The sequence below is a fragment of the Brassica rapa genome, chromosome A03, assembly GCF_000309985.2.
Source record: "Brassica rapa cultivar Chiifu-401-42 chromosome A03, CAAS_Brap_v3.01, whole genome shotgun sequence".
Taxonomy (NCBI): Eukaryota; Viridiplantae; Streptophyta; class Magnoliopsida; order Brassicales; family Brassicaceae; genus Brassica; species Brassica rapa.
This window is the reverse complement of record NC_024797.2, coordinates 12,107,986-12,130,798: the sequence shown is the minus strand read 5'-3', so window position 1 is coordinate 12,130,798 and position 22,813 is coordinate 12,107,986. Positions and strand designations below refer to the sequence as shown.

The window sequence follows — 22,813 nt, the reverse complement described above, 5'->3', positions numbered from 1 at the left end:
CGTGTGACAAAAAAAAATCATGTATTGATTCCACTTGTTATACATCACTGCGAAACACAAAAATTAATTTTTGTTTCGGCTAAAGACAAATTGAATTTTTCAAAATGAACTCAAATCATCAATCAAATAAATCCCCTAGTTTCTGCTCATTATGACGTCATTTTTTGGAATTTTCTTGGAAAGCTTAGGGAAAACTGGTTTATTAAATTTAATTGCGTCTGATACGAAATCACTCATCAGCTCTCTATAGTTTAAACTCATTGGAGAAGATAATTGAATCAAAGGAGATGTCTGCCGTTTCAATCTCCTCCGTCAAATCTAACCTTTCCGCCGTTAAGGCCGTAGCCGTTACACACCATCGACCGCCACCTTCCTTCCGGTGTCCGTCGTCGCTGGCCTCCCTCTCAAGTACTACTACTACTTCTCTACACTGCAATGATGTATCATCTATCTCCAGATCAAAACTCCTCCCACCCTCGCGTCTTCATCCTATCAAATCCTCTCCTTCACCAACCCCATCTCTAGGTACAGTACACACTATTAAAACTCTCCCCCACCATTTGAATATATTCTCATCGAGTTTTCAACTTCTCCAGCAGCAGATTCATCAGCAAACCAGCTGGCAAAGTTCAAGGAAGCAGCGGAGAAAGGAAACTTAGTTCCTCTATACCGATGCGTGTTCTCGGATCATCTCACACCTATACTCGCGTACCGTTGTTTGGTTAAAGAAGACGACAGAGACGCTCCCAGCTTCTTGTTTGAGTCCGTGGAGCCTGGTCTTCAAGCTTCCAACATCGTTAGCCTTTTTTTTTTTTTTTTGAGTTTTTCCTTTTTCTTTTGAAAATTTAAGATTTTGAGATATCATCTCTCTTAGGGGAGGTACAGTGTAGTTGGAGCTCAACCCACTATTGAGATTGTAGCCAAGGGGAATGTTGTCACTGTCATGGACCATGGAGCTGGTCGTAGGACGGTGGAGGAAGTGGATGATCCGATGGTGGTTCCTCAGAAGATCATGGAGGAATGGGAACCTCAACGGATTGATGAACTGCCTGAAGCTTTCTGCGGTAAGAGGAAGGAATCTATAACTTCGTAGTTAGGATTATTTATCTGATGAAGGGTTTTCTCCTTAGGTGGTTGGGTTGGATACTTCTCGTATGACACTGTGCGTTATGTTGAGAAGAAGAAGCTTCCTTTTTCTAATGCTCCTGAGGATGATAGGAGTCTTCCTGATGTTCATTTGGGTCTTTATGATGATGTGATTGTCTTTGATCATGTCGAGAAGGTACACTCTTGTTACATCTTGCTATTTTATCATGAGCTTATCTACACACATAGTTGATTCATTGTGATACTATCCCACAGAAAGCGTATGTGATCCATTGGGTGCGGATAGATAAGGATCGTTCTGTTGAAGATAATTATTCTGATGGAATGTATCAGTTGGAATCTCTAGTCTCTAGAATCCAAGACCAGAAACCGTGAGTGGATCATTCTAATACCAGTCTTATGGATTGGATTATAGTTTTCTCTTTGCTAACTGTAGATGTTTCTTTTGATTGCAGCCCCAAGATGCCGACTGGTTTCATAAAACTACGCACTGAGCAATTCGGTCCTAAGCTGGAGAAATCTACTATGACCAGTGAGGCATACAAGGAGGCAGTGTTGGAAGCCAAAGAACACATCTTGGCTGGAGACATCTTTCAGATAGTTCTTAGTCAGAGGTTTGAAAGGAGGACATTTGCGGACCCGTTTGAGATATATAGAGCTCTTAGGATTGTTAATCCAAGCCCTTACATGGCTTATTTACAGGTATGCATGCATACACATTGAGTCCTTGTTTCCTTACATAGATTGATATCACTAATCTGTGGATTTTAATTTTACAGGCTAGAGGATGTATATTAGTTGCTTCAAGTCCAGAAATATTGTTACGCTCGAAAAATGTAAGTGTTAGCTCAGTATCTCCTTTGTTTACAAGTAAAATGAATGGCTCAATGTGTGTCCGCTTCAGAGGAAGATTACAAATCGCCCCCTTGCTGGAACTGTAAGACGAGGAAAGACACCCAAAGAAGATCTAATGCAAGAGAAAGAGCTCTTGAGCGATGAAAAACAGTGCGCAGAGCATATCATGCTTGTTGATTTGGGAAGGAACGATGTCGGCAAGGTTAATAACCTTTTCTTTCCGTAAACCAAATAGCAGTTTTTGAGATGTAATCTATAACTTGTTGGAGTTGGTTGTGAACTCAGGTTTCAAAGCCCGGTTCTGTGGAGGTTGAGAAGCTCATGAATATAGAACGTTATTCACATGTAATGCACATAAGCTCCACGGTATGTTTGCCTTTACTGCAATTCTTAAAAAGCAAACAAACTATAGTTTCTGCTTTGTCTCTCAACAACATATCTCCTTTGTTGCAGGTAAAAGGCGAATTACTCGATGATCTAACAAGCTGGGACGCTCTTAGAGCTGCACTTCCCGTTGGAACAGTCAGTGGAGCCCCAAAGGTAAAACCATAAACTCATTTTTACACATTCACCATACTAAAAGAAAAAAGAAACTCACTTGATACAGGTAAAAGCAATGGAGCTAATTGATAAACTAGAAGTAACGAGACGCGGTCCTTACAGTGGAGGCTTTGGAGGCATATCGTTTAACGGAGACATGGACATTGCCTTGTCTCTCAGAACAATGGTCTTCCCAACAAATACACGATACGACACATTGTACTCTTACAAGCATCCTCAGAGACGTCGAGAGGGGATTGCTCATATTCAGGCTGGAGCTGGAGTGGTGGCAGACAGTAACCCTGAGGATGAACAGAGGGAGTGTGAGAACAAAGCAGCGGCTTTAGCAAGAGCCATTGATCTTGCTGAGTCTTCTTTTCTTGAGACACCTGAGGTTACTAGGCCCCGCATCAACAACGTTTTAGAATAAGCATGGATTTTGCTTTTGCCAGTATTATCACACTCGAGCTGTTTGATTCGTGAGATTTTTCATTTTTGTGTTAAAATTTTTGGACTAGTGTCCTCAGTCTGTTCTGTCGGGCAAATAGTTTTATACTCTTCTCGCCACCGGGATAAAAACAAAAACTCGATATCCTCCGAATACAATTTATATACTTTGCTGAACAGTAAATCAACTACTAATGGGTTATGTAAACTTTTAGCCGTCTTTAGAAAATTAATGAAAAATATTGTTAAGAGATGCATATTATTTTGAAATTTGTATTTGATGAATTAAATTGGTAAGAATCAACAAAAAAATCAAAATTTTGAATAGCAACAGATTTTGAATTAAATTTTAAAAATCACTAAACCAATACAGAAATTTTTAAAATATTACAATATATCAATCAGTAAAATAAGTTTGTTAATAATTTAAAAATAGATAAACCAATAAGAGTAAATTTCATATTTTATAAATCACTAAACCAGTTAGAATAAATTTTTAAAAATGTTAAAATTTATAAACCAATAACGTAAGTTCTTTTAAGAATAGTAGTAAATTTAAAATTTAAATAAATTTAAAGACTTTTTATGCTCTCGTCACATATATATTTATTTATATTTAATGTAAAAAAAAATTAGTGCGGAAATCAGCAAAAGTCCAACTTCCACTAAACAAATTAAAATTTCCAACAGTTATTGCGTGTCCCCATCATACGCAGAGAGGCAGCATGAGCAGGGTCGAATTATTGAAAGAGTAGCCAATACGCTGCGTTTTGATAGAATCAATTGATAGAAAGAAAAACAAATAATAAAAGATCGATAGAAACAGTTGAGATTTTAGGAGAGAGAGAGAGGGAGAGAGAGAGGGAGAGGATGGAGAATCTCTGGCGAATCGCTACAGGCCAGGACCCGAACCGGCAAGATTACGAAGGAATCGAGTTCTGGTCCAACCCGGAGCGATCAGGCTGGCTCACAAAGCAAGGCGATTACATCAAGACCTGGCGACGACGCTGGTTCGTGCTCAAGCGAGGGAAGCTCCTGTGGTTCAAGGATCAATCCTCCGCCTTAACCCGCGGATCGATCCCGCGTGGGGTGATCTCGGTGGGAGACTGTCTCACCGTGAAAGGAGCTGAGGACGTGGTGAACAAGCCTTTCGCCTTCGAGATTTCGAGCGGGAACATCACCATGTTCTTCATAGCTGATAACGAGAAGGAGAAGGAGGAGTGGATCAACTCTATTGGAAGGTCGATCGTGCAGCACTCGAGATCGGTTACTGATTCTGAAGTCCTTGATTATGATCAAAGGCGGTGACTTTTCTTTTTTTAGCTTCTATGCTCTATGTTTGATTCCGTTATTGTATCGTGTATGTATGTATGTATGCCTCTCAAGTTGTTGATCAGACCTCTCTATCTCTTGTGTTATGGTTTTTTTTGTTCTGTATCTGATTCTATTCAGAGAGTTCTTAAGCTACGTGATTGATTTATTTTGTTTTTGTTGACTTAATAAGTCTTAATGATTTGGTCTGTATCATTTATTAGAACGAAGAAAGAGAGAGATGCAAGAAAGTAGCTTTGATTCAGTGTCTTCCCATGGGAACAAGTTTTGTCTTTTCAGCTTCTAGTTTTTGCTTTATACTGATCTATTCAACAAGTTACTGAACCTATGTGATTGATGTGCTTTTGTTTTTGTTGACTCTAACAAGTTAGATCAGTAGATAAAGCTTCCCAGAACAATAACATGCTCCCAAGAGTTTCATTCTCCTAACTTTGATGTATCATCTGTGAAGAGATGTAGGCATGGCTATCTTGTGGATGGAAAGAGAGAGGGAGATGGAAAGAAAGTAGCTTTCTTTTGGTTGTGGATCCCACTCTCTTGATGTCGTCGGCCATTATTTTAACTTTCTAAGTTAATCTTCTCTCTTGAAACAACCAAGGGCCAGCTCAACATTAGGTAGACCGAACGCATCAGTAATCATCATCACGTCTGATTATCACAAAAGTCAATGTAACTAATTTTCTCTTCTACAGTTTGTAGATTTATGCTCTTGTCAACACAAGAACAAAAGCTTATCTGTTGTTAGAGATGGGGATTACAGAGCTCATCTTCATCCCAACACCGACTGTTGGTCATCTTGTTCCTTTCCTTGAGTTTGCTAGGCGTCTCATTGACCAGGATGATAGGATCCGTGTCACCGTCATCCTGATGAAGCTACAAGGTCAGTCTCATCTGGATACCTATGTTAAGTCAATTGGCTCGTCTCAGCCCTTTGTTAGATTCATTGATGTCCCTGAGTTAGTAGAGAAACCATCATTTGGTAGTTTTCAGTCTGTGGAAGCCTTTGTGTACGATTTTATTGAGAGAAACATCGCTCTTGTGAGAGATATAGTCATGGGTATCTTATCTTCTCCTGGAGTCTTGGTGAAAGGGATTGTTGCTGATTTCTTCTGTCTCCCCATGATTGACGTTACAAAAGATGTAAATCTTCCTTTTTATGTCTTCTTGACTACAAACTCCGGGTTCCTAGCTATGATGCAGTATCTAGCAGACCGACATAGTAAAGACACATCGGTTTTTGTAAGAGATTCTGGAGAAATGTTGTCGATTCCTGGGTTTGTAAACCCTGTCCCAGCCAACGTTCTACCGTCAGCTCTGTTTATTGAAGACGGTTATGATGCTTATGTTAAACTGGCGATTTTGTTTAGCAAGGCCAAGGGGATCCTAGTGAATAGCTCCTTTGATCTTGAGCCTAACTCTCTGAAACATTTTCTTAATGAGCAGGACTACCCTTCTGTTTATGCCGTTGGCCCCATATTTAACCCCAAGGCCCAGCCTCATCCAGAACAGGACATGGCCCGTCGTGACGAGTTGATGAAATGGCTTGGTGATCAGCCAGAGGGGTCAGTTGTGTTTCTTTGTTTTGGGAGTATGGGCAGGCTGAGAGGTGATCAAGTGAAGGAGATAGCACGTGGACTTGAGCTTTGTCAGTGCAGATTCCTCTGGTCACTCCGCACTGAAGAGGTGGCAAATGAAGATCCTTTGCCCGAGGGATTCCTTGACCGTGTCAGGGGACGAGGAGTGATATGTGGTTGGTCTCCTCAGGTGGAAATACTATCCCACAAGGCAGTGGGAAGTTTTGTTTCTCACTGTGGATGGAACTCAATAGTAGAGAGTTTATGGTTTGGTGTGCCAATAGTGACGTGGCCCATGTATGCAGAGCAACAGCTCAACGCGTTTATGATGGTGAAGGAGCTGAAGCTCGCGGTGGAGATGAAGCTTGATTACAGGGTACTTGTTGATGAGCTTGTAAGTGCAAACGAGATAGAGAGAGCGATTCGGGGTGTGATGATGAACAAGGATGATAATAATTTGGTGAGGAAGAGAGTGATAGATGTCTCTCAGATGGTGCGGAAAGCTACCTTGAATGGTGGTGGATCTTCGTATACGGCTACTGCCAAATTTATACAGGACGTGACAGGAATCAAGCCTTAGCCTTTTTCTTTGTCCAGAAGACACAACTGCAACCATTTCTTTCGTGCATTTTTTTTCACGAATTCTATAAAGATGTGTATTCTTTCGTGAACTGAATATAATTTTTTTAAAATATATGAACTTTTGATATTGTGCTTAAATGTATATTAATTGACTGTATATCTAACGTAGTGTCATCGTTTAAAACGTCATTTAGCTAATTTATCTCTAATTAAATTTTGTTCATTTATGAGAATATAAAACATCTAAACTACTCAGCCGAAGAAATTAATTCATATAAGTAGTGCCAAAAAACAAAATACATATATATATATATATATAGTTTTTTTTTCTTTAATTCGTTTCAAGTGAAAGTTAAACCCAAATTCGTTTCATCTATAATAACTTACTAGATTTTGACCCGTGCAACCGCACAGGTGTTTGTTTTCACTTTTCTATACATAAATTATTGTTTTAGAACATAAGTGGTATGTTACAAAAAAAAAATAAATAAATAACATAAGTGGTATATATTTTTAATGTTAATCATATACATAAATATTTATATAACTATTTCAAATACAATAATTTTATAATTTACATGTTATAATTAATTAATTGTTTAAACCTTATGTATTTACCACTTATTATTATATATTTATCTTATTGTATTTGCATTTAGTTATTAAGCAAATAAATATATTCATGAGAAAATATATTTAAAAAATATTTTGTATTTAATTTATGCTAAATTCTAACCCGTATTTCAAAACTGGATTTCTTTTTACCAATATTTTTATGCTTATTCATTTTAGATAATTTATTATTGTATATATAAAAGTGTAAGATATGTTAATTTTTAGATATGTATTATACAGTTTGTTAATTTTCAGCCGTTCTATCATCATATTATATTTTAAATAAATAGTTTATATTTATGAAAATAAAATTTATAAATTTATCAATTGAATATAATTTTATCATATTTATTTTAGTATAATAATTATATTTTAACGTGATCATGACTATAATTTATTTATTTTTATTTCTAAACGATAACTTAAAATACATTAAGTTATTGTTTAAATATTACACAGATTTATTAAAATTTTCAAAATATAATATATAAATATATATTATATTTAAAATGAAAATATATTATGATTAAAGTAGTTGCAAAGATTTTATATTATTAACTTTGAAAATACATGTATTATATAGTTTGATAATGTTAACCCATCTTACCAACATATTAGATTTTATTTTTGAACATAAATATTTTATAATTACGAAAATAAAATATATAAATATGTAAATTTAATACAATTTTATTATATTTAGCTCAATATAATAATTTTAATTTAATATGATTGATTATGATTATATAATAACTAAAATGTTATAGATTTTTTTTTTTTCATTTTATATAATTAAATATATTAATGTATAATAATATTTTAAACTAATTTCGAAATTAGTGAAAATATTTAAATATAATTTCGAAAATGAAGATCTTGTAAAAATCTTTTTAAACAGATTTGTTAGAATTTTAAAATAAATATATTTATATTTAAAATGAAAAGATATCAAAAGATACTATGATTAAAATATTTTAAAAATTATATTTATTATTAGTCTGAATTAAAATATAGTATGAATTTCTATGAATAGGTCCATTAGGTCTATTTTTAAAAAAATCATACATGAATCAAGGTTGTGACTTCTGTTTTAATATATAAGATATTGTAGATGATAAAGTATATTGTTAGGCATTGTGAACTATTTTCTGGAAACTGAAATCAAACTGAAAGATCACTAAAAAGAGCCGCTTGGTTTCAAAGATCACAAATAAGTCTATTAGAAAAGTAAAGTTTGTCATCTAAAAGATCATTAAGCCTCAAAATGATTTCCATTGTAAGAAAGAAATCAGAAGAAATAAACTTGACAGTTTGATGAAGCTATGGAAAGCTTAGTAAGAGCACTGGTGATTCTCTGGTAGTTATTGTTAACATTGTCGTCTTCTTAGCTTTGACACCAACCTTGACGGTTACAAGACTTTTCAAATTTCCCAAGAAATGCCTCATCTGTTTCAGCTCTCTACGAGAGCCTCCATACCCTGAAATGTTCAGAACTTTAACTTGACATGCTGATAAACAGCATAATTCCTCCTCCTCCATCTTTTTCTTCCTTTTCTTAGCAATGCAAACACAAGCGTCCCCGCATCTTTCTGTGACTTTGTGCACAAGACCCTGAAAGCATAGACACAGCAAAATTAATGTAGAATAATATAACACGATACTGTCTGGTGGCGTAACTAGATTAGTCAAAGTAGACAAGACTAGGTGTCCGAAACACTTCAACATCAGGAGCAAGAAAATGGTAAGAGACGGTAAGCCTCTTAAGGGAAGGATTGGAGACACCAATGGAAGAACTCAATCCCAGCCCATCAGAAGCACCATAATGTAGTAACAGTACATCAAGAAAGGGGTAGCCCGAGATGAGAAACTCAAACATATTATCATCCCAAAACCAAACAGAAACGAGATTAAGTGTTTTGAGGTTTGGGAAAAAGACGCCACTTCGAGGAGGAGTGAGAGTGCCATCGAAACAAAACCCACCGTACAAAGTAAGCTGGACTAGTGTGTTACTCGTGAAGAGCTGAGATTCTATACACTGCGTAGATACGATTTTCAAGTGAAGCTCCAAGAAGCCGCTCTCAAGGACGGTGCGAATCCAACTGTCCACTCGAGACTTTTCATGTTTACAGCTCAGAGAGAATGATTTTACGATTGAGTGAGAGTTGCTTAGGAGATCAAGTGTTGCGTCCACAAAATCAGAGAAGCCTTCAGGGTTACCAATCTCGTCACTGAAATCAAGGGTGTCTACAAGAGAAAGCAAGTTCCTCCACCTTTTGGACAGAACCGTTGTGGAAGCAGCAAGTCTTGTCGGAACAAACGACAGGATTTTGCCGAGAACCTCATCTGGCATACTGCTGATAAAATCTCTAGAACGCATAGAGACCTTTTGAGCAGACATAAGATTAGGGTTGGTTTTTGACTGAAGATGGAAGATGGAAGAAGACGAGGGATTTCGAGTTTGAAAGAGCCATAACGCTGCGTTTTATTAATTAGACGTGTCATTTCTTCAAATTTCTTTTTTTTTTTAACGTCTGAATCGGTTGATTGATAAACGGAAATGGCTGCAATGCCCAACAAAAATCAAACCTTGACAATCAAGGTAATGAAAGAATAGAAAGAAAACGACAACATTCTAAATAAGAATCAAACGTCGCTTCTGATTGTTTCTCCAGCGATCCGATCATGAAGCCAGGAAGGTCCTCCCAAGGCTAGATATGATTGAAATCTTCCATCTCTAAGCACACTCTTCGCAATGTCTCTAGCGATTCTGTTGGTTAAGATCTTTTCCTCTTCAAAGTCTAAACTGTCAAACTCTTCCTTGAGGTTTCTGATTTTTTCCAACAAAATCCTGTATCTAGGCCATTGTTGAGGCTTCTTCAGAGCTTCTATTACTTCATGATAATCCACAGCTACTGTTACTCTCGATACTCCCAGGTCCCGTAAGCTAGATAAAGACCATAACACGCATCGGAGCTCTGCCACGAACCGATTAGGTGCGTGAGTTATCGCATCACGAGCGTGGTATAAGACATTACCCCTCTGATCTCTTGCAACCCAAGCCACACCACTATGAAGGTGAGCATTCCTCCAGTTAGCATGAATGTTACACTTTATTCCTCCATCCTCAGGCGGCCTCCATATATCATCACCCTCCAGTCTCGTGTTCATATCAGTACGAGTGGGCTGGACCTTGTTTAGCTCAAACCATTGCTCCACTTCTTCAAACATGACTCGTAAGAGTCTCTCTAGTGATTCCTGAACGTGAGCGTAGATAACAGAGTTCCTGTTTTTCCAGATTAACCAAAGCACCCATGGGATGGAACGTCGTACAGTCTCTGTCTTGCTCAAGTCCTGCATTGCATCAAAAACATAAGCCACATTCTCTTCCAGGGAGTGTTGTAAAACTCTTGCAGGCAGTGCTACGTCCACGTCTGCCCAAATTTGTGAAGCCGTCGTACATTGGAATAAAACATGGTTTATAGTTTCTACTCCATTATTGCAGAGTCTACAAGTCGGATCAACTCCCAACCCTCTGGAGTTTAACCTATCCGCAACCGCCACCGCCCCTGATATAACCCTCCATAGGAACATTCTGATTTTTGGTAATGTGGGGATTTTCCAGACACGTTTCTTCAACTCAATCCGAGTGAGTTCTTGAGGAGAGATCTGGCCTGCTGTCTCCATTTTTCCTTGCACTATCAAGTCGTATCCTGTTTTGACTGTGTACCCACCATGTTGTGAGTAAGCCCAAACAAAGCCGTCATTAACGTCACCTGGCATTATTTGTCTGATACGGACCACTTCATTGGGAGGAAAAAGTTCTGTCAGCGTCTCAATATTCCAGCTCCCTGTGTTATCAAGTAATGCGTCCACCTTAAGATTAATGTCTATGAAGGTCTGTTTGTTAACTGGACGACGAGGCAACCCATCCATAATCCACTTATCACCCCACACCAGCGTCGATCTTCCATTCCCAATGGATTTTGTGAGCCCCTTAAGCAATAGTTCCCGACCAAAAATGATACTCCTCCAAGCATACGATGGCCTATACCCTTTGCCACATTCCAAGAACTCTTTATTAGCATAGTACCGCCCTTTGTAGACTTGTGCTAGTAGGCTTTGTGGATCACTTAGTAGTTTCCAAGCTTGCTTGGCCAACAAGGCTTGATTAAAATCTTCAATATCGCGGAAACCTAGCCCTCCTAACTCCTTCGGCTTGCATAAATCTGGCCAAGCTATCCAGTGTATCTTTCTCTTATCACTGCACTCGTTCCACCAAAATGCAGCCATGGCGCTCATTATCTTTTGACAATGATGTTTCGTTAGACGGAAGCATGACATAGCATAGACAGGTAAGGCCATAGCAATAGATTTAAGGAGAACCTCCTTTCCCCCTAGGGAAAGCGTTTTGGCATACCATCCACTAAATCTTTTGCCAAGTTTCTCGCCTATAAAGGCTAAGAGCTTCTATTTTGATCCACTGAAGCATTCTGGGAGACCCAAATAAGTACCAGCTCCACCCTCATTCTCTATCTCCAGCAGTTCTGCAATTAGTCGTTTCATAACCGGGTCGATATCCGCTCCAAACGTCACCGATGACTTGAGAAAATTGATTTCTTGTCCTGATGCTTTACCATAGAGCTCTAGGCAATGCAGAAAGTTGGAGCAGTCTGAAAGTGTTGCTTTGCATAGGAAGAGACTGTCATCAGCAAACAGCAAATGCTGGATAGAAGGGCATCTTTGTGTTAGTCTCATTCCTGTTATATTACCTTGAAGCTCAGCTCTGTTCATCACATGTACCAATGCCTCTGCGCAAAGTATGAAGAGGAAAGGTGACAATGGATCCCCTTGACGGATGCCACGTTCTGGTGTAATTCTTCCATACGTTTGGCCATTGAGAAGTATGGTATAAGAAACCGATCGAATGCAAAGCATGATCCACTGAATCCATCTCTCCGCAAACCCCATTCTCTGAAACAGTACTTCGAGGAAACTCCATTCCACTCTGTCATAAGCCTTCGACATGTCAGTTTTGATAGCAATGAAGTCACCTTTGCAGTTTGGATTGGTTTTGAGTCCATGTATCATTTCATGCGCTATCAGTAGGTTATCTGATATCAATCTCCCAGCTACAAAGGCACCTTGTGTAGGCGATACCAGAGAAGGCAATATCTCTTTTAACCTTGCACATAAGATGTTAGATATAATCTTATATGATACTGCACATAAGCTGATCGGCCTCAGGTCTGACATGTATACTGGGTTTGGTTTCTTCGGGAGTAGACATAGCTGAGTGAAGTTCCAATCCTGCGGAATGATTCCATCTCTGAAAAATTCTTGAACTTCTAGGATAACCTGCGGACCCGTGATAGACCAAAAGTTCTGGAAGAAATGCCCCGTTATGCCATCTGCTCCAGGAGAACTATCACTTTTGACTGCTTTCACAGCTCTTTTTATCTCAGCATCAGTGACAGGTTTTGTCAACTTTGAGTTCATCTGTTCTGTCACCTTTGGAGCGAAATCTTGCAGAAGCTCAGTCGCATCAGAAGGCTGGGAGGTGGAGAAAAGTTCTGTGAAGTATTGTATAGCAATCTCTCCTTTAGCCTCCTCTGAGGTATGTTCCACACCACCAGGATCAGTGAGGCTTGAGATGAAGTTCTTCATCTTTCTAGTTCTCGCCCAACCATGGAAGATTTTTGTGTTCTTGTCTCCCGCTTGAAGCCAATTATTTTTACTCTTGAGTTTCCAATATTCTTCTTCCTCCTGAAACAGCTTCGCTAGCTCCAATTTCAGGTACACAATCCTGTGCATCGTAGGAAAGGACTTCTTCTCTTCTTCCTCAAGTTCCATTCTAAACCTCCTGATCATCTTCTTGGAGTTACTAGCCTCATTACGTTTCCATTTAGAAAGAGCCTTACGACAAGAAATAATGCGGTCTGAGACTGTGTTGACGCTGCCATGATGGGGCGTGTTCCAGCTTTGTCGTACTATCTCTTCAACCTCAGGGTTGTTACTCCAGCGTTTGTCATACATGAAACGACCAACATGTTTTGTGCCATCCCCTATTATTTTCGTCAGAATGGGTCTATGATCAGATCCAAGCCTTTCCAGGTAGTGTGTGTGTGCACGTGGGATTAGTCGAAACCATTCAGCATTTCCAAAGGCTCTGTCGAGCCTACATTGAATCTATACGTTCTCTTTCACCCCATTGGTAACTACTTCTCTGACTCCAACCCAAGAAAACTTGTCACCAGAGCTTGGGACTTCCTTGATACGACAACCACTTGCCATATTCCGGAACGGGTAAAAGGAGGATTCCTCACGAGCTGGACCTCCACTCTTTTCAGAAGAATTCATCAACTCATTGAAATCACCAACTAAGCACCATCCAGCATTCCTGTTCAAGCCAATAGTCTTAAGATTGTCCCAGACTATCTGACGTTTATGACGAACAGGATCTCCATATACAAAGGAGATAAAATAAACCAGGTCTCGTTGCTTTACTCTGGCATCAATGATTCTATCACTCGATGATAAAATTTCTACTTCGTGTGAATTTCGCCAGAACAAAGCCAAGCCACCACTGAGACCCACTGGGTCCACCAAGAAACTGTGATCGAAGCCCAACGATCTTTTGAAACCCTCAACGTGATCACTAGAGTTTTTAGTCTCTAGGAGAAACAGGAAGTCAGGGAGATGCTCACGGCACATCTCCTCCAGACGTCGAACTGTCAGGACGCTTCTCAAGCCCCGACAGTTCCAACTGAGCGTCGTCATTGAGGACTGGATGGTTTCTGGTGAACCATCAAACCTTCAGCTTGTTTTGACATCTTCGAGGAAACTTCCATCTTCAAATTTCTTTACAAAATAGAATAATTAAGCGTGATTTTAAAAAAAAAATTAACAAAGGGCCAACTATTAACCAATGTAGGTTTTTGTTGTTGTTGTTGCTAAGACGCCAAGCTTGTTTAGAAGTTTAAGAAAGTTCATTTAAGTAAGAATTCATTGCATAATTTGTGGTTTCTTTCCATCATTCTATTTTGTTTATCAATATCAATTAGGATTTGAAAACTTACCTTATATAAGTTCAAAAGTCAAAACCCTCAATCCTAACCCGTAAATATAGCAAACGGATAAAGTGGGTAGGTTTGATCCATGAGTTTTACTTCGCATTGGCATCTTTAATTATATATAGTGTTTATCTTGTTACTGGTTATAGACTTATAGGCAAGTAGAAAATGATTTGAAGATGAACAAGAAAAACGATAGTGTTTTTTTTAGCGGCGAACAAAGAGCAAAAGTGTTTATCCTTTTTATCCTTTTTTTCTTATGTGTTATAAAAATGTTAAATTTGTAAATTTGGTATGTATGCCGAAACTATTTATGTTGGTTTGTATACAGTTACGAATATGCATATTACTAATCAGACGTTGTGTTTTAATTTTAGAATACAATTATTTTTTTATTTTTTATTTCAGCACTAAACAATTAGGATACTATAAATTATAAAACAATCATTAAATTCACGCATCACCTTACCTGTTCTAGAGAGATAGTACTCCTGTTATTCTGTGTATTTTGTAAATCTTTCTGTATTAATTTGAGTTGAAATCCAGACTTCGTAACGCAAAATCATTAATGAATTTGGATTAAAAGACTTCCACGAATCCTGTTACATTTTCTTTACAATAACAGTGAAAATTACGCTAGTGCACATTTTATTATGTGTTATATAAATATTAAATTATAAATTTGGTATATATGCCGAGACTATTTATGTTGGTTCATATATGGTTTCGAACATACTTTTTTGTCAACATATTCCACTAAACGCTAAAATATCCAAGATATTACATAGTTTTTACAAGCCATTCTTGCTTGCTTAACAAGAACATCAACAAGAGTTAGAGATTCTCAAGATACAGAATGGAAAGTGTGATACTTCCCTTAGTCTTCTAACACGTCTTGTAACACAGGTGCAGCCTCTGTGATACAGACATGAGCAACCTCTGTGGTACGGGCAGGCTGGATGTTTTGATAAGTACGAATATTACTAATCAGACGTTATATTTTAATTTTAGAATACCATTATTTTTAACACTAGATAATCATGTTATTATAACTATAAGCCGATAATTCTATTTGTATTATAAGAATTCATGTTTAATTGCACCATCTAAACCACTTTAATTTATCGCATACATATTTCTTGTATATTTTTGCTCCATTAATTTGCATAATTTCATTTTTTTAAACTCGAAATCTAAACTTTCTAATATTCATTAGTAAATATTTAGTCAAACTACTGAATCAATAAGGTTTCACAAACCCTATTACATTTTCTTTATAATAACAGTGAAAATTACATGAAAATATTGAACGCTAATATAAACAAAAACCCTGACTCGCGATACTAGTTTTTTTACCAACTTTAAATCAAACAAAAATTATCTACTGATGTATCCCCATCTCTATGTAGATATTGTTCAATTTGTTTCCATATAAGAATGTAATCTTATTGCATCGGCGGCGATCCTTCTTCCTTTTCTATGATTTTTTGCTGTAAAAATGCTGGTTGCTTCCCTGTAATCTTGTAAAATTAATGAAAATCTTTTATAAGAAAGTATACTGATTTATTTATAAATTCGCTTATTTATTTTACAAGAACAAATAAAGAATATGGATTACAGTTCTAAGATGATGAAGCCTACACTCTAACACCATCCTATATTTGGAAGTTTCAGGCTACAAACAAACTGGCTTCCTTTTATCAACCATTAATACAATTGATTCACAGCTTTGATCTCTTCTCAGTATTAATTTGTGGAAGCAATTTTAAAAATAAATATAAATATAAATGAATTTTACTATCTCCACCAATTATAAGTTTTAATACAATTAAATTAGTAATGGAAAATATATTCACCGCTTTGATTTCATATTATTAATTTCCCTAAACTAAAAGTCTAAAACATAATGAAATTCATTGGTTGCTTTAATTACCAGAAAACAAATAAATTCACATTAAACCCCTTCGAGAAGAAAAAGCAAAAACGTCAGACACGTGTCAAATACAGAGTGAGAACAGGAGACACAAAGTTGGACTGGGTTTTACATATCAAACTCCTTTATACCCTCGACTAACAAGCACACAACAACTTGAACAAGTAAGGGTAACATAGTCCTTTTAAGTAGCTTCAAATATGCCCGGGGATCATGGACGGACGCTTATATGCAGCTTCGACACCTAATAATCTAACTGAATCACAAACCGAGTCCCCAAAACAAAACAGAAAAATATCTCTCAGAGATCGATCATAGAGAAGAAAACAGAATCTTGATCGACCTCGGAGAAGAAGAAGAGAATAATCAATGGCGGCCGCTTCTAATGGGAGTGAGTATTTCGACATCGACGTCGAGACGGGAAGAAAATCGTTCGCGCGGCCGTCGAACGCTGAGACAGTGGAGCAGGACGAAGAAGATCTGAGATGGGCGGCGATCGGACGGTTACCGTCGCAGAGACAAGGGAGCCATTTAGCGACTTTGCGTCGGTCGCAAACTTCTGGTTACGCAGACGGGAACGTCGTGCAGACGATTGACGTAAGGAAGCTCGATCGTTCGGATCGTGAGATGGTTGTTCGTCAAGCTCTCGCCACTAGCGATCAGGATAATTACAAGCTTCTCTCTGCTATCAAGGAACGGCTCGATAGGTATCTTTTTGATTCTCTGTTTCTATTTTTAGGTTTTCTTTTTTAAATTAATGTTAAAAATATTCATTGTAGAGTTGGTATGGAAGTTCCCAAGATTGAAGTCCGGTTCGAGAATTTGAAAGTTGAAGCTGATGTTCAAGCCGGTACAAGAGCTTTACCGACTTTGGTTAACGTTTCTCGTGATTTCATCGAGGTTGTTCTTCTTTTCTCATGACTATATTTTCCACACGTAACCATTTTACGTGATTGTTTTCTTATTTTTGTATCTATTTTTTTGTTGCAGCGTGTTTTAAGCAGTTTGAGAATAATGAAGACTAGAAAACACAAGCTAACCATATTGAAAGATATCAGTGGTATTATCAAACCAGGAAGGTCAATAAAAATAATACTGTTAAGATTATCATAACCAAGCGAGTATGTATAAAGGGACTAACAGTTTTTTATATGTTTCTGTTCTTGAAGGATGACTTTGCTATTAGGACCACCAGGTTCCGGAAAATCGACTTTACTTCTTGCTCTCGCAGGAAAACTTGATCAAACTTTAAAGGTTGATCATTAATCCGTGATGCTATTTACTTTGCTTATTCATATATTATATCACATGCATCTTATGTTTCGATATCTCTATTTTAGTTTGTTGCTTACATGTGTCTTGGAATTTTTTTTCTTTTTCTTAGATTTTCTCTATTTTGGTATTAATGATAAAGTTATGTTTTGGTTTTACAGAAAACGGGTAACATCACTTATAATGGAGAGAGTTTTGATGAGTTCCATGTCAAAAGGACTTCAGCATATATTAGTCAAACAGATAATCACATTGCTGAACTTACTGTTCGTGAGACGCTTGATTTTGCTGCAAGATGTCAGGGCGCAAACGAAGGCTTTGCAGGTATTTTCATTTGTTATTTTTTTGTACCACTTTACAATGATAACTAATTCAAGTTTCAAATGCCCTCAAATGCTTCCTGTTTACAAATTATAGGTATAATGAAAGATCTAACCCGATTAGAGAAAGAAAGGAGTGTACGTCCTTCTTCTGAGATTGATGCTTTCATGAAGGTATGCTTCTTATATATTAGCACCTAACTTCTTTTGATTAATTCTATTATGTAATGATTAACTAGTTACAATAACCAACACTAGTGTTACAAAAAAAAAACAACACTTATTTTTATTACTTTGTTTGCAGGCTGCTTCTGTGAGTGGTAGTAAGCATAGTGTTTCCACGGATTATGTGCTTAGGGTGCTTGGTCTTGATGTATGTTCTGATACAATGGTTGGTAACGATATGATGAGAGGTGTTTCAGGAGGTCAGAGGAAAAGAGTAACAACAGGTCTATTTCACTCTTTCTAACTTATCTTTTCTCACTTTATTTACTTAACACAAAATACTAATTTATAAATCTTGAAAAATTGTAGGAGAGATGACCGTGGGGCCAAGAAAAACATTGTTTATGGATGAAATATCTACTGGTCTGGATAGCTCAACGACTTTCCAGATTGTGAAATGTGTCAGAAACTTTGTCCATTTAATGGATGGAACCGTTCTCATGGCACTTCTTCAACCTGCACCCGAAACATTTGATCTGTTTGACGATTTAATTCTTCTCTCAGAAGGTTACATGGTATACCAAGGTCCTCGACAAGATGTGATCGGATTTTTCGAGTCTCTAGGATTCCGTCTCCCACCACGTAAAGGTGTTGCAGATTTTCTCCAAGAGGTATTATTATACACATCCTAACTCTAACTCTTTCTTTGTTTTTTTTATAAGCTAAAACATCAATAGGTATGGTATAGGAGTACACTGTCACATTGTAGCCCAAACATCTATTCTCTAACTAATTAAGAATATGTTTTATAATGTTGGTATGCAGGTGACCTCCAAAAAGGATCAAGCTCAGTACTGGGCAGATCCTTCGAAGCCTTATCAATTCATTCCTGTCTCAGACATAGCGGCTGCATTCCGAAGCTCGAAGTACGGGCATGCTGCAGATTCAAAGCTTGCAACACCATTTGATAAGTCATCCGCGGATCCTTCAGCTTTATGCAGAACACAATATGCCATATCAGGATGGGAAAACCTCAAAGTTTGCTTTAGACGAGAAATGCTACTGATCAACCGGCACAGGTTTCTTTACACTTTTAGGACATGCCAGGTATTTAATAAGTCTACCTATTTTTTTCATTACCTCTTGTTTGTTTCATCCGTATGTTTCTGACCCGAAACATTTTTTTTCCCATAAAGGTTGCATTTGTGGGATTTGTCACAGCCACAATGTTCTTGAGAACTAGATTACATTCAACAAACGAAGCATATGGCAACGAATATCTATCTTGCCTATTCTACGGCCTAGTGCACATGATGTTCAATGGTTTCTCTGAACTGCCTCTCATGATATCTCGTCTCCCGGTTTTTTACAAGCAAAGGGATAACTCGTTTCATCCCGCTTGGTCCTGGTCTATTGCCAGCTGGTTGTTGCGTGTGCCTTACTCTGTCCTTGAATCTGTTGTCTGGACTTCTGTGGTATACTACAGTGTGGGACTTGCTCCCTCACCAGGCAGGTTGGTTAACATTTCTCTAGACTGGTTTATAAGTTTTTCAGTTTTAAATGATCTCTTTTTTCTTGTTTCCTCAGATTTTTCCGATACATGTTACTCCTCTTCTCGGTGCATCAAATGGCTCTCGGTTTGTTTCGTATGATGGCTTCTATAGCAAGGGATATGGTCATTGCCAACACATTCGGATCTGCAGCAATCTTAGCAGTGTTCTTGCTTGGTGGATTCGTTATTCCAAAAGGTTTATTATTACTACTTCTTGCATTACAGAAACTAATACAAGTTGTTATACTAAAAACCATATCATTTTTGACAGATGATATTAAACCGTGGTGGACTTGGGGCTTTTGGGTTTCGCCGTTATCCTATGGGCAACGTGCCATTGCGGTCAATGAGTTCACAGCCACACGGTGGATGGAGGTGTGTTCTATAATTTTCACTATTAAGTTTTATTATACTTTGTTAGAATATACAATGCTTAACTACAAACTTTTACACATCAAGCAGCCATCCGCTATCTCGAATACTTCAGTTGGATTCAACTTTCTCAGGCTACGCAGTTTTCCAACAGAGGACAACTGGTACTGGATTGGAGTAGGGGTCCTCATTGCTTATGCACTTCTCTTCAACAACATTGTCACTGTCGCCTTGGCTTATCTCAACCGTGAGAGTCTCTCTATTAACACTCATGATCCTTTCTTATATATCTCTGTGGCAATATTGTGAAGATTTTCTCTCTTGCAGCTCTAAGAAAAGCTAGAGCAGTTGTTTTAGACGATCCGAATGAAGAAACTCAAACTGCTTCAGCAAAACAAGGAAGAAGTGAGAAAAAAGGAATGATTCTTCCATTCAAACCATTAACAATGACTTTCCACAATATTAACTATTATGTTGATATGCCAAAGGTTAAACTTTACTTCTTTCTCTGTTTCACTTTGGTCGTTTCAGTACTTATCTATGGTTGCATAAAGTTTTTTTTATGGTTTTGAAATATCAGGAAATGCGTTCTCAAGGTGTACCAGAGACAAGACTACAACTGTTATCGAACGTGAGTGGAGTCTTCTCCCCTGGTGTTCTCACAGCTTTAGTTGGATCAAGCGGTGCAGGAAAGACTACATTGATGGATGTTCTTGCTGGTCGAAAAACCGGTGGCTACATCGAGGGAGATATCAGAATCTCCGGTTACCAAAAAGAACAACAAACGTTTGCTAGAATATCTGGATACGTTGAGCAGAACGATATACATTCTCCTCAAGTAACCGTTGAGGAGTCCCTTTGGTTTTCAGCTAGCCTTCGTCTTCCTCAAGAGATTACCAAAGATCAGAAAAAGGTAAGTATGAATGATTCTGGTTCCCATTTGGATATAGTTTCGCTAATGATATTCTCTCTTGTGTTTGGTTGTTAGGAATTTGTGGAAGAAGTTATGAGACTAGTAGAGCTTGACAGTCTAAGATATGCGTTAGTTGGTTTACCTGGTACGACCGGACTATCTACAGAACAGAGGAAACGTCTAACAATTGCGGTTGAGTTAGTGGCAAACCCATCGATTATTTTCATGGATGAACCAACATCTGGGCTTGATGCAAGAGCAGCTGCCATCGTGATGAGAACTGTTAGGAACACTGTTGACACTGGAAGAACAGTTGTTTGCACCATTCACCAACCCAGCATTGACATTTTTGAGGCTTTTGACGAGGTTTGCCCTACGTTTTACTTGGATTACAAGAAATTATCATCAACCTATGATGTTAACGTGTTTGCTATTTTTTCTTAACCTTAAAAATGTACAGCTACTTCTAATGAAACGTGGAGGACAGGTTATATATGGTGGGAAACTAGGTCAACACTCAAAGGTTATGGTAGACTACTTTCAGGTACTTGTTCTTAGCCTTCTCTTCTGTTGTGATATTGATACTAAGATGCTTGTTGCCCAAGATAACTATTATGGCAAACCCTAAACCCTAAATAAACCATCTACAGGGGGTTGACGGAGTCCCTGCAATCTCAAGTGGTTACAATCCAGCAACTTGGATGCTTGAAGTAACCACACCCGCTTTGGAGGAAAAAATCAACATGGACTTTGCAGATTTATACAAGAAATCTCAACAGTTTAGGTAACTTCACAACTCATCTTTAGCTTTTAAAACTTTATCTGATACCATACCGTGTAAACCACGCAGAGAAGTGGAGGCGAACATCAAACAACTCAGTGTTCCACCACAAGGCTCAAAGGCAATAACGTTCGCTTCAAGATACTCACAAAGCCAATTATCTCAGTTTCGACTCTGCCTCTGGAAACAGAACCTTGTCTACTGGAGAAGTCCAGCGTACAACCTCGTGAGATTGCTCTTCACAACGGTCGCTGCGATTATACTCGGCACTGTGTTCTGGGACGTTGGTTCCAAGAGGACTTCCACACAAGATCTGGTCACCGTTATGGGAGCTCTCTACTCGGCTTGTCTGTTTCTTGGAGTTAGTAACGCTTCGTCGGTACAACCAATCGTTTCAATAGAAAGAACAGTTTTCTACAGAGAGAAATCCGCAGGAATGTATTCTCCAATTCCGTATGCAGCAGCTCAAGGCCTTGTGGAGATACCTTACATTTTCACACAAACCATTCTCTATGGTGTCATCACTTACTTCACCATTGGTTTTGAAAGAACATTCAGTAAGTTTATACTCTACTTGGTGTTCATGTTCCTCACTTTCACTTACTTCACCTTCTACGGCATGATGGCCGTTGGTCTCACCCCGAACCAGCACTTAGCCGCTGTGATCTCCTCTGCGTTTTACTCTCTCTGGAATCTCCTCTCTGGTTTCCTCGTCCAAAAACCTGTAAGTACTCCAGTCTATCAAGTGAATATTTAGTTAGACTCTATTGCCCTTTTAGAACAATCTCTTAAATACCTTTTTTTTTTTTGTTCAGTTGATTCCAGTGTGGTGGATATGGTTCTATTACATATGTCCAGTGGCGTGGACACTTCAAGGAGTGATACTCTCACAGCTTGGTGACGTGGAGAGCATCATTGACGACCCGATGTTCCATGGGACAGTCAAGCAGTTTATTGAACAGGACTTCGGGTTTAAGCCTGGCATGATTGGTGTATCTGTTGCTGTTCTTGTCGGATTTTGCGCTCTCTTCTTCTCTGGATTCGCACTTTCAGTCAAGTTCCTCAATTTCCAGAGAAGATAAAGAACAAAGGATGATGACTACTCTCTTTCTTTATCTTTGATCTTTTTGGCTCTTTGTTACATGTAGTTAGGTTGATCTTTCTAGTATACAGTTCAATTGCAATTTATTCAAATTTGTTCATTTCTTGTTCGTGATTACTAAAAGAAAAAGTATCATTTGTAAACTTAAATGCGTTTTTTTAATTTTAACGGAAGATATGGAAAAGGTCAGATATTTTTGGTCCGAGGTTTTCACTTTTTGTTTATTTTTAATTTAATAGTCCTCTGCTCGATATTTAATATTATCCGGAAATGTAGTTGAC

At 38.0% G+C, this 22,813-nt stretch overlaps 5 protein-coding genes across 9 annotated transcripts; 4 read left to right on the top strand and 1 right to left on the bottom strand.

Moving 5' to 3' along the window:
- The first annotated feature begins 41 nt into the window (after positions 1-41).
- LOC103858269 (anthranilate synthase alpha subunit 2, chloroplastic) lies at positions 42-3,157 on the top strand. 4 transcript variants are annotated; one of them, XM_009135597.3, is made up of 11 exons: positions 42-525; positions 603-796; positions 875-1,064; positions 1,131-1,282; positions 1,363-1,478; positions 1,563-1,809; positions 1,887-1,943; positions 2,012-2,164; positions 2,248-2,328; positions 2,416-2,502; positions 2,570-3,133. In XM_009135597.3, the coding sequence occupies exons 1-11, from the start codon at positions 288-290 to the stop codon at positions 2,930-2,932; spliced, it is 1,878 nt and encodes a 625-aa protein (XP_009133845.1). In that variant the 5' UTR covers positions 42-287; the 3' UTR covers positions 2,933-3,133. The 4 variants fall into 4 exon arrangements, with proteins under 4 accessions (XP_009133845.1, XP_009133844.1, XP_009133842.1 ...); XM_009135596.3 differs by having other exon boundaries at positions 600-796; XM_009135594.3 differs by having other exon boundaries at positions 597-796.
- Positions 3,158-3,730: 573 nt separating this feature from the next.
- Positions 3,731-4,476, top strand: LOC103858268 (pleckstrin homology domain-containing protein 1-like). Its single transcript, XM_009135593.3, has one exon. It carries the CDS (start codon positions 3,820-3,822, stop codon positions 4,255-4,257), a length of 438 nt encoding a protein of 145 aa, XP_009133841.1. The 5' UTR covers positions 3,731-3,819; the 3' UTR covers positions 4,258-4,476.
- Positions 4,477-4,653: 177 nt separating this feature from the next.
- Positions 4,654-6,579, top strand: LOC103858267 (UDP-glycosyltransferase 71D1). Its single transcript, XM_009135592.3, has 2 exons — positions 4,654-4,896; positions 4,974-6,579. Exon 2 carries the CDS (start codon positions 5,029-5,031, stop codon positions 6,433-6,435), a length of 1,407 nt encoding a protein of 468 aa, XP_009133840.1. The 5' UTR covers positions 4,654-4,896; positions 4,974-5,028; the 3' UTR covers positions 6,436-6,579.
- Positions 6,580-8,208: 1,629 nt separating this feature from the next.
- LOC103858265 (F-box/LRR-repeat protein At2g29910) lies at positions 8,209-9,505 on the bottom strand. The gene has a single exon (XM_009135590.3). It carries the CDS (start codon positions 9,448-9,450, stop codon positions 8,734-8,736), a length of 717 nt encoding a protein of 238 aa, XP_009133838.1. The 5' UTR covers positions 9,451-9,505; the 3' UTR covers positions 8,209-8,733.
- A 3,701-nt stretch (positions 9,506-13,206) lies between these two features.
- LOC103858264 (ABC transporter G family member 31) lies at positions 13,207-22,734 on the top strand. Of its 2 annotated transcripts, XM_009135589.3 has the most exons (20): positions 16,425-16,762; positions 16,835-16,955; positions 17,046-17,134; positions 17,225-17,309; positions 17,489-17,651; positions 17,745-17,821; positions 17,952-18,096; positions 18,182-18,483; positions 18,638-18,919; positions 19,009-19,325; positions 19,400-19,560; positions 19,636-19,739; positions 19,827-19,983; positions 20,064-20,224; positions 20,317-20,649; positions 20,725-21,015; positions 21,110-21,193; positions 21,300-21,433; positions 21,500-22,154; positions 22,246-22,512. In XM_009135589.3, the coding sequence occupies exons 1-20, from the start codon at positions 16,425-16,427 to the stop codon at positions 22,510-22,512; spliced, it is 4,266 nt and encodes a 1,421-aa protein (XP_009133837.2). The 2 variants fall into 2 exon arrangements, with proteins under 2 accessions (XP_033144135.1, XP_009133837.2); XM_033288244.1 differs by lacking the exon at positions 16,835-16,955 and having other exon boundaries at positions 13,207-16,762; positions 22,246-22,734.
- The last annotated feature ends 79 nt before the right edge of the window (positions 22,735-22,813 follow it).

What these genes read in the sequence shown, in the direction of transcription:
- LOC103858269 (XM_009135594.3), top strand. Translation starts at nt 288, where the DNA reads ATGTCTGCCGTTTCAATCTCCTCCGTCAAATCTAACCTTTCCGCCGTT. An exon ending in GTCTTCAAGCTTCCAACATC is followed by an intron (nt 797 to 874) that starts GTTAGCCTTTTT and finishes CATCTCTCTTAG; the next exon opens with GGGAGGTACAGTGTAGTTGG. An exon ending in CAGTCAGTGGAGCCCCAAAG is followed by an intron (nt 2,503 to 2,569) that starts GTAAAACCATAA and finishes CACTTGATACAG; the next exon opens with GTAAAAGCAATGGAGCTAAT.
- LOC103858268 (XM_009135593.3), top strand. Translation starts at nt 3,820, where the DNA reads ATGGAGAATCTCTGGCGAATCGCTACAGGCCAGGACCCGAACCGGCAA.
- LOC103858267 (XM_009135592.3), top strand. Translation starts at nt 5,029, where the DNA reads ATGGGGATTACAGAGCTCATCTTCATCCCAACACCGACTGTTGGTCAT.
- LOC103858265 (XM_009135590.3), bottom strand. Translation starts at nt 9,450, where the DNA reads ATGTCTGCTCAAAAGGTCTCTATGCGTTCTAGAGATTTTATCAGCAGT.
- LOC103858264 (XM_009135589.3), top strand. Translation starts at nt 16,425, where the DNA reads ATGGCGGCCGCTTCTAATGGGAGTGAGTATTTCGACATCGACGTCGAG. An exon ending in AACTTGATCAAACTTTAAAG is followed by an intron (nt 17,310 to 17,488) that starts GTTGATCATTAA and finishes TTGGTTTTACAG; the next exon opens with AAAACGGGTAACATCACTTA. An exon ending in CTTGCTCCCTCACCAGGCAG is followed by an intron (nt 19,326 to 19,399) that starts GTTGGTTAACAT and finishes TTGTTTCCTCAG; the next exon opens with ATTTTTCCGATACATGTTAC.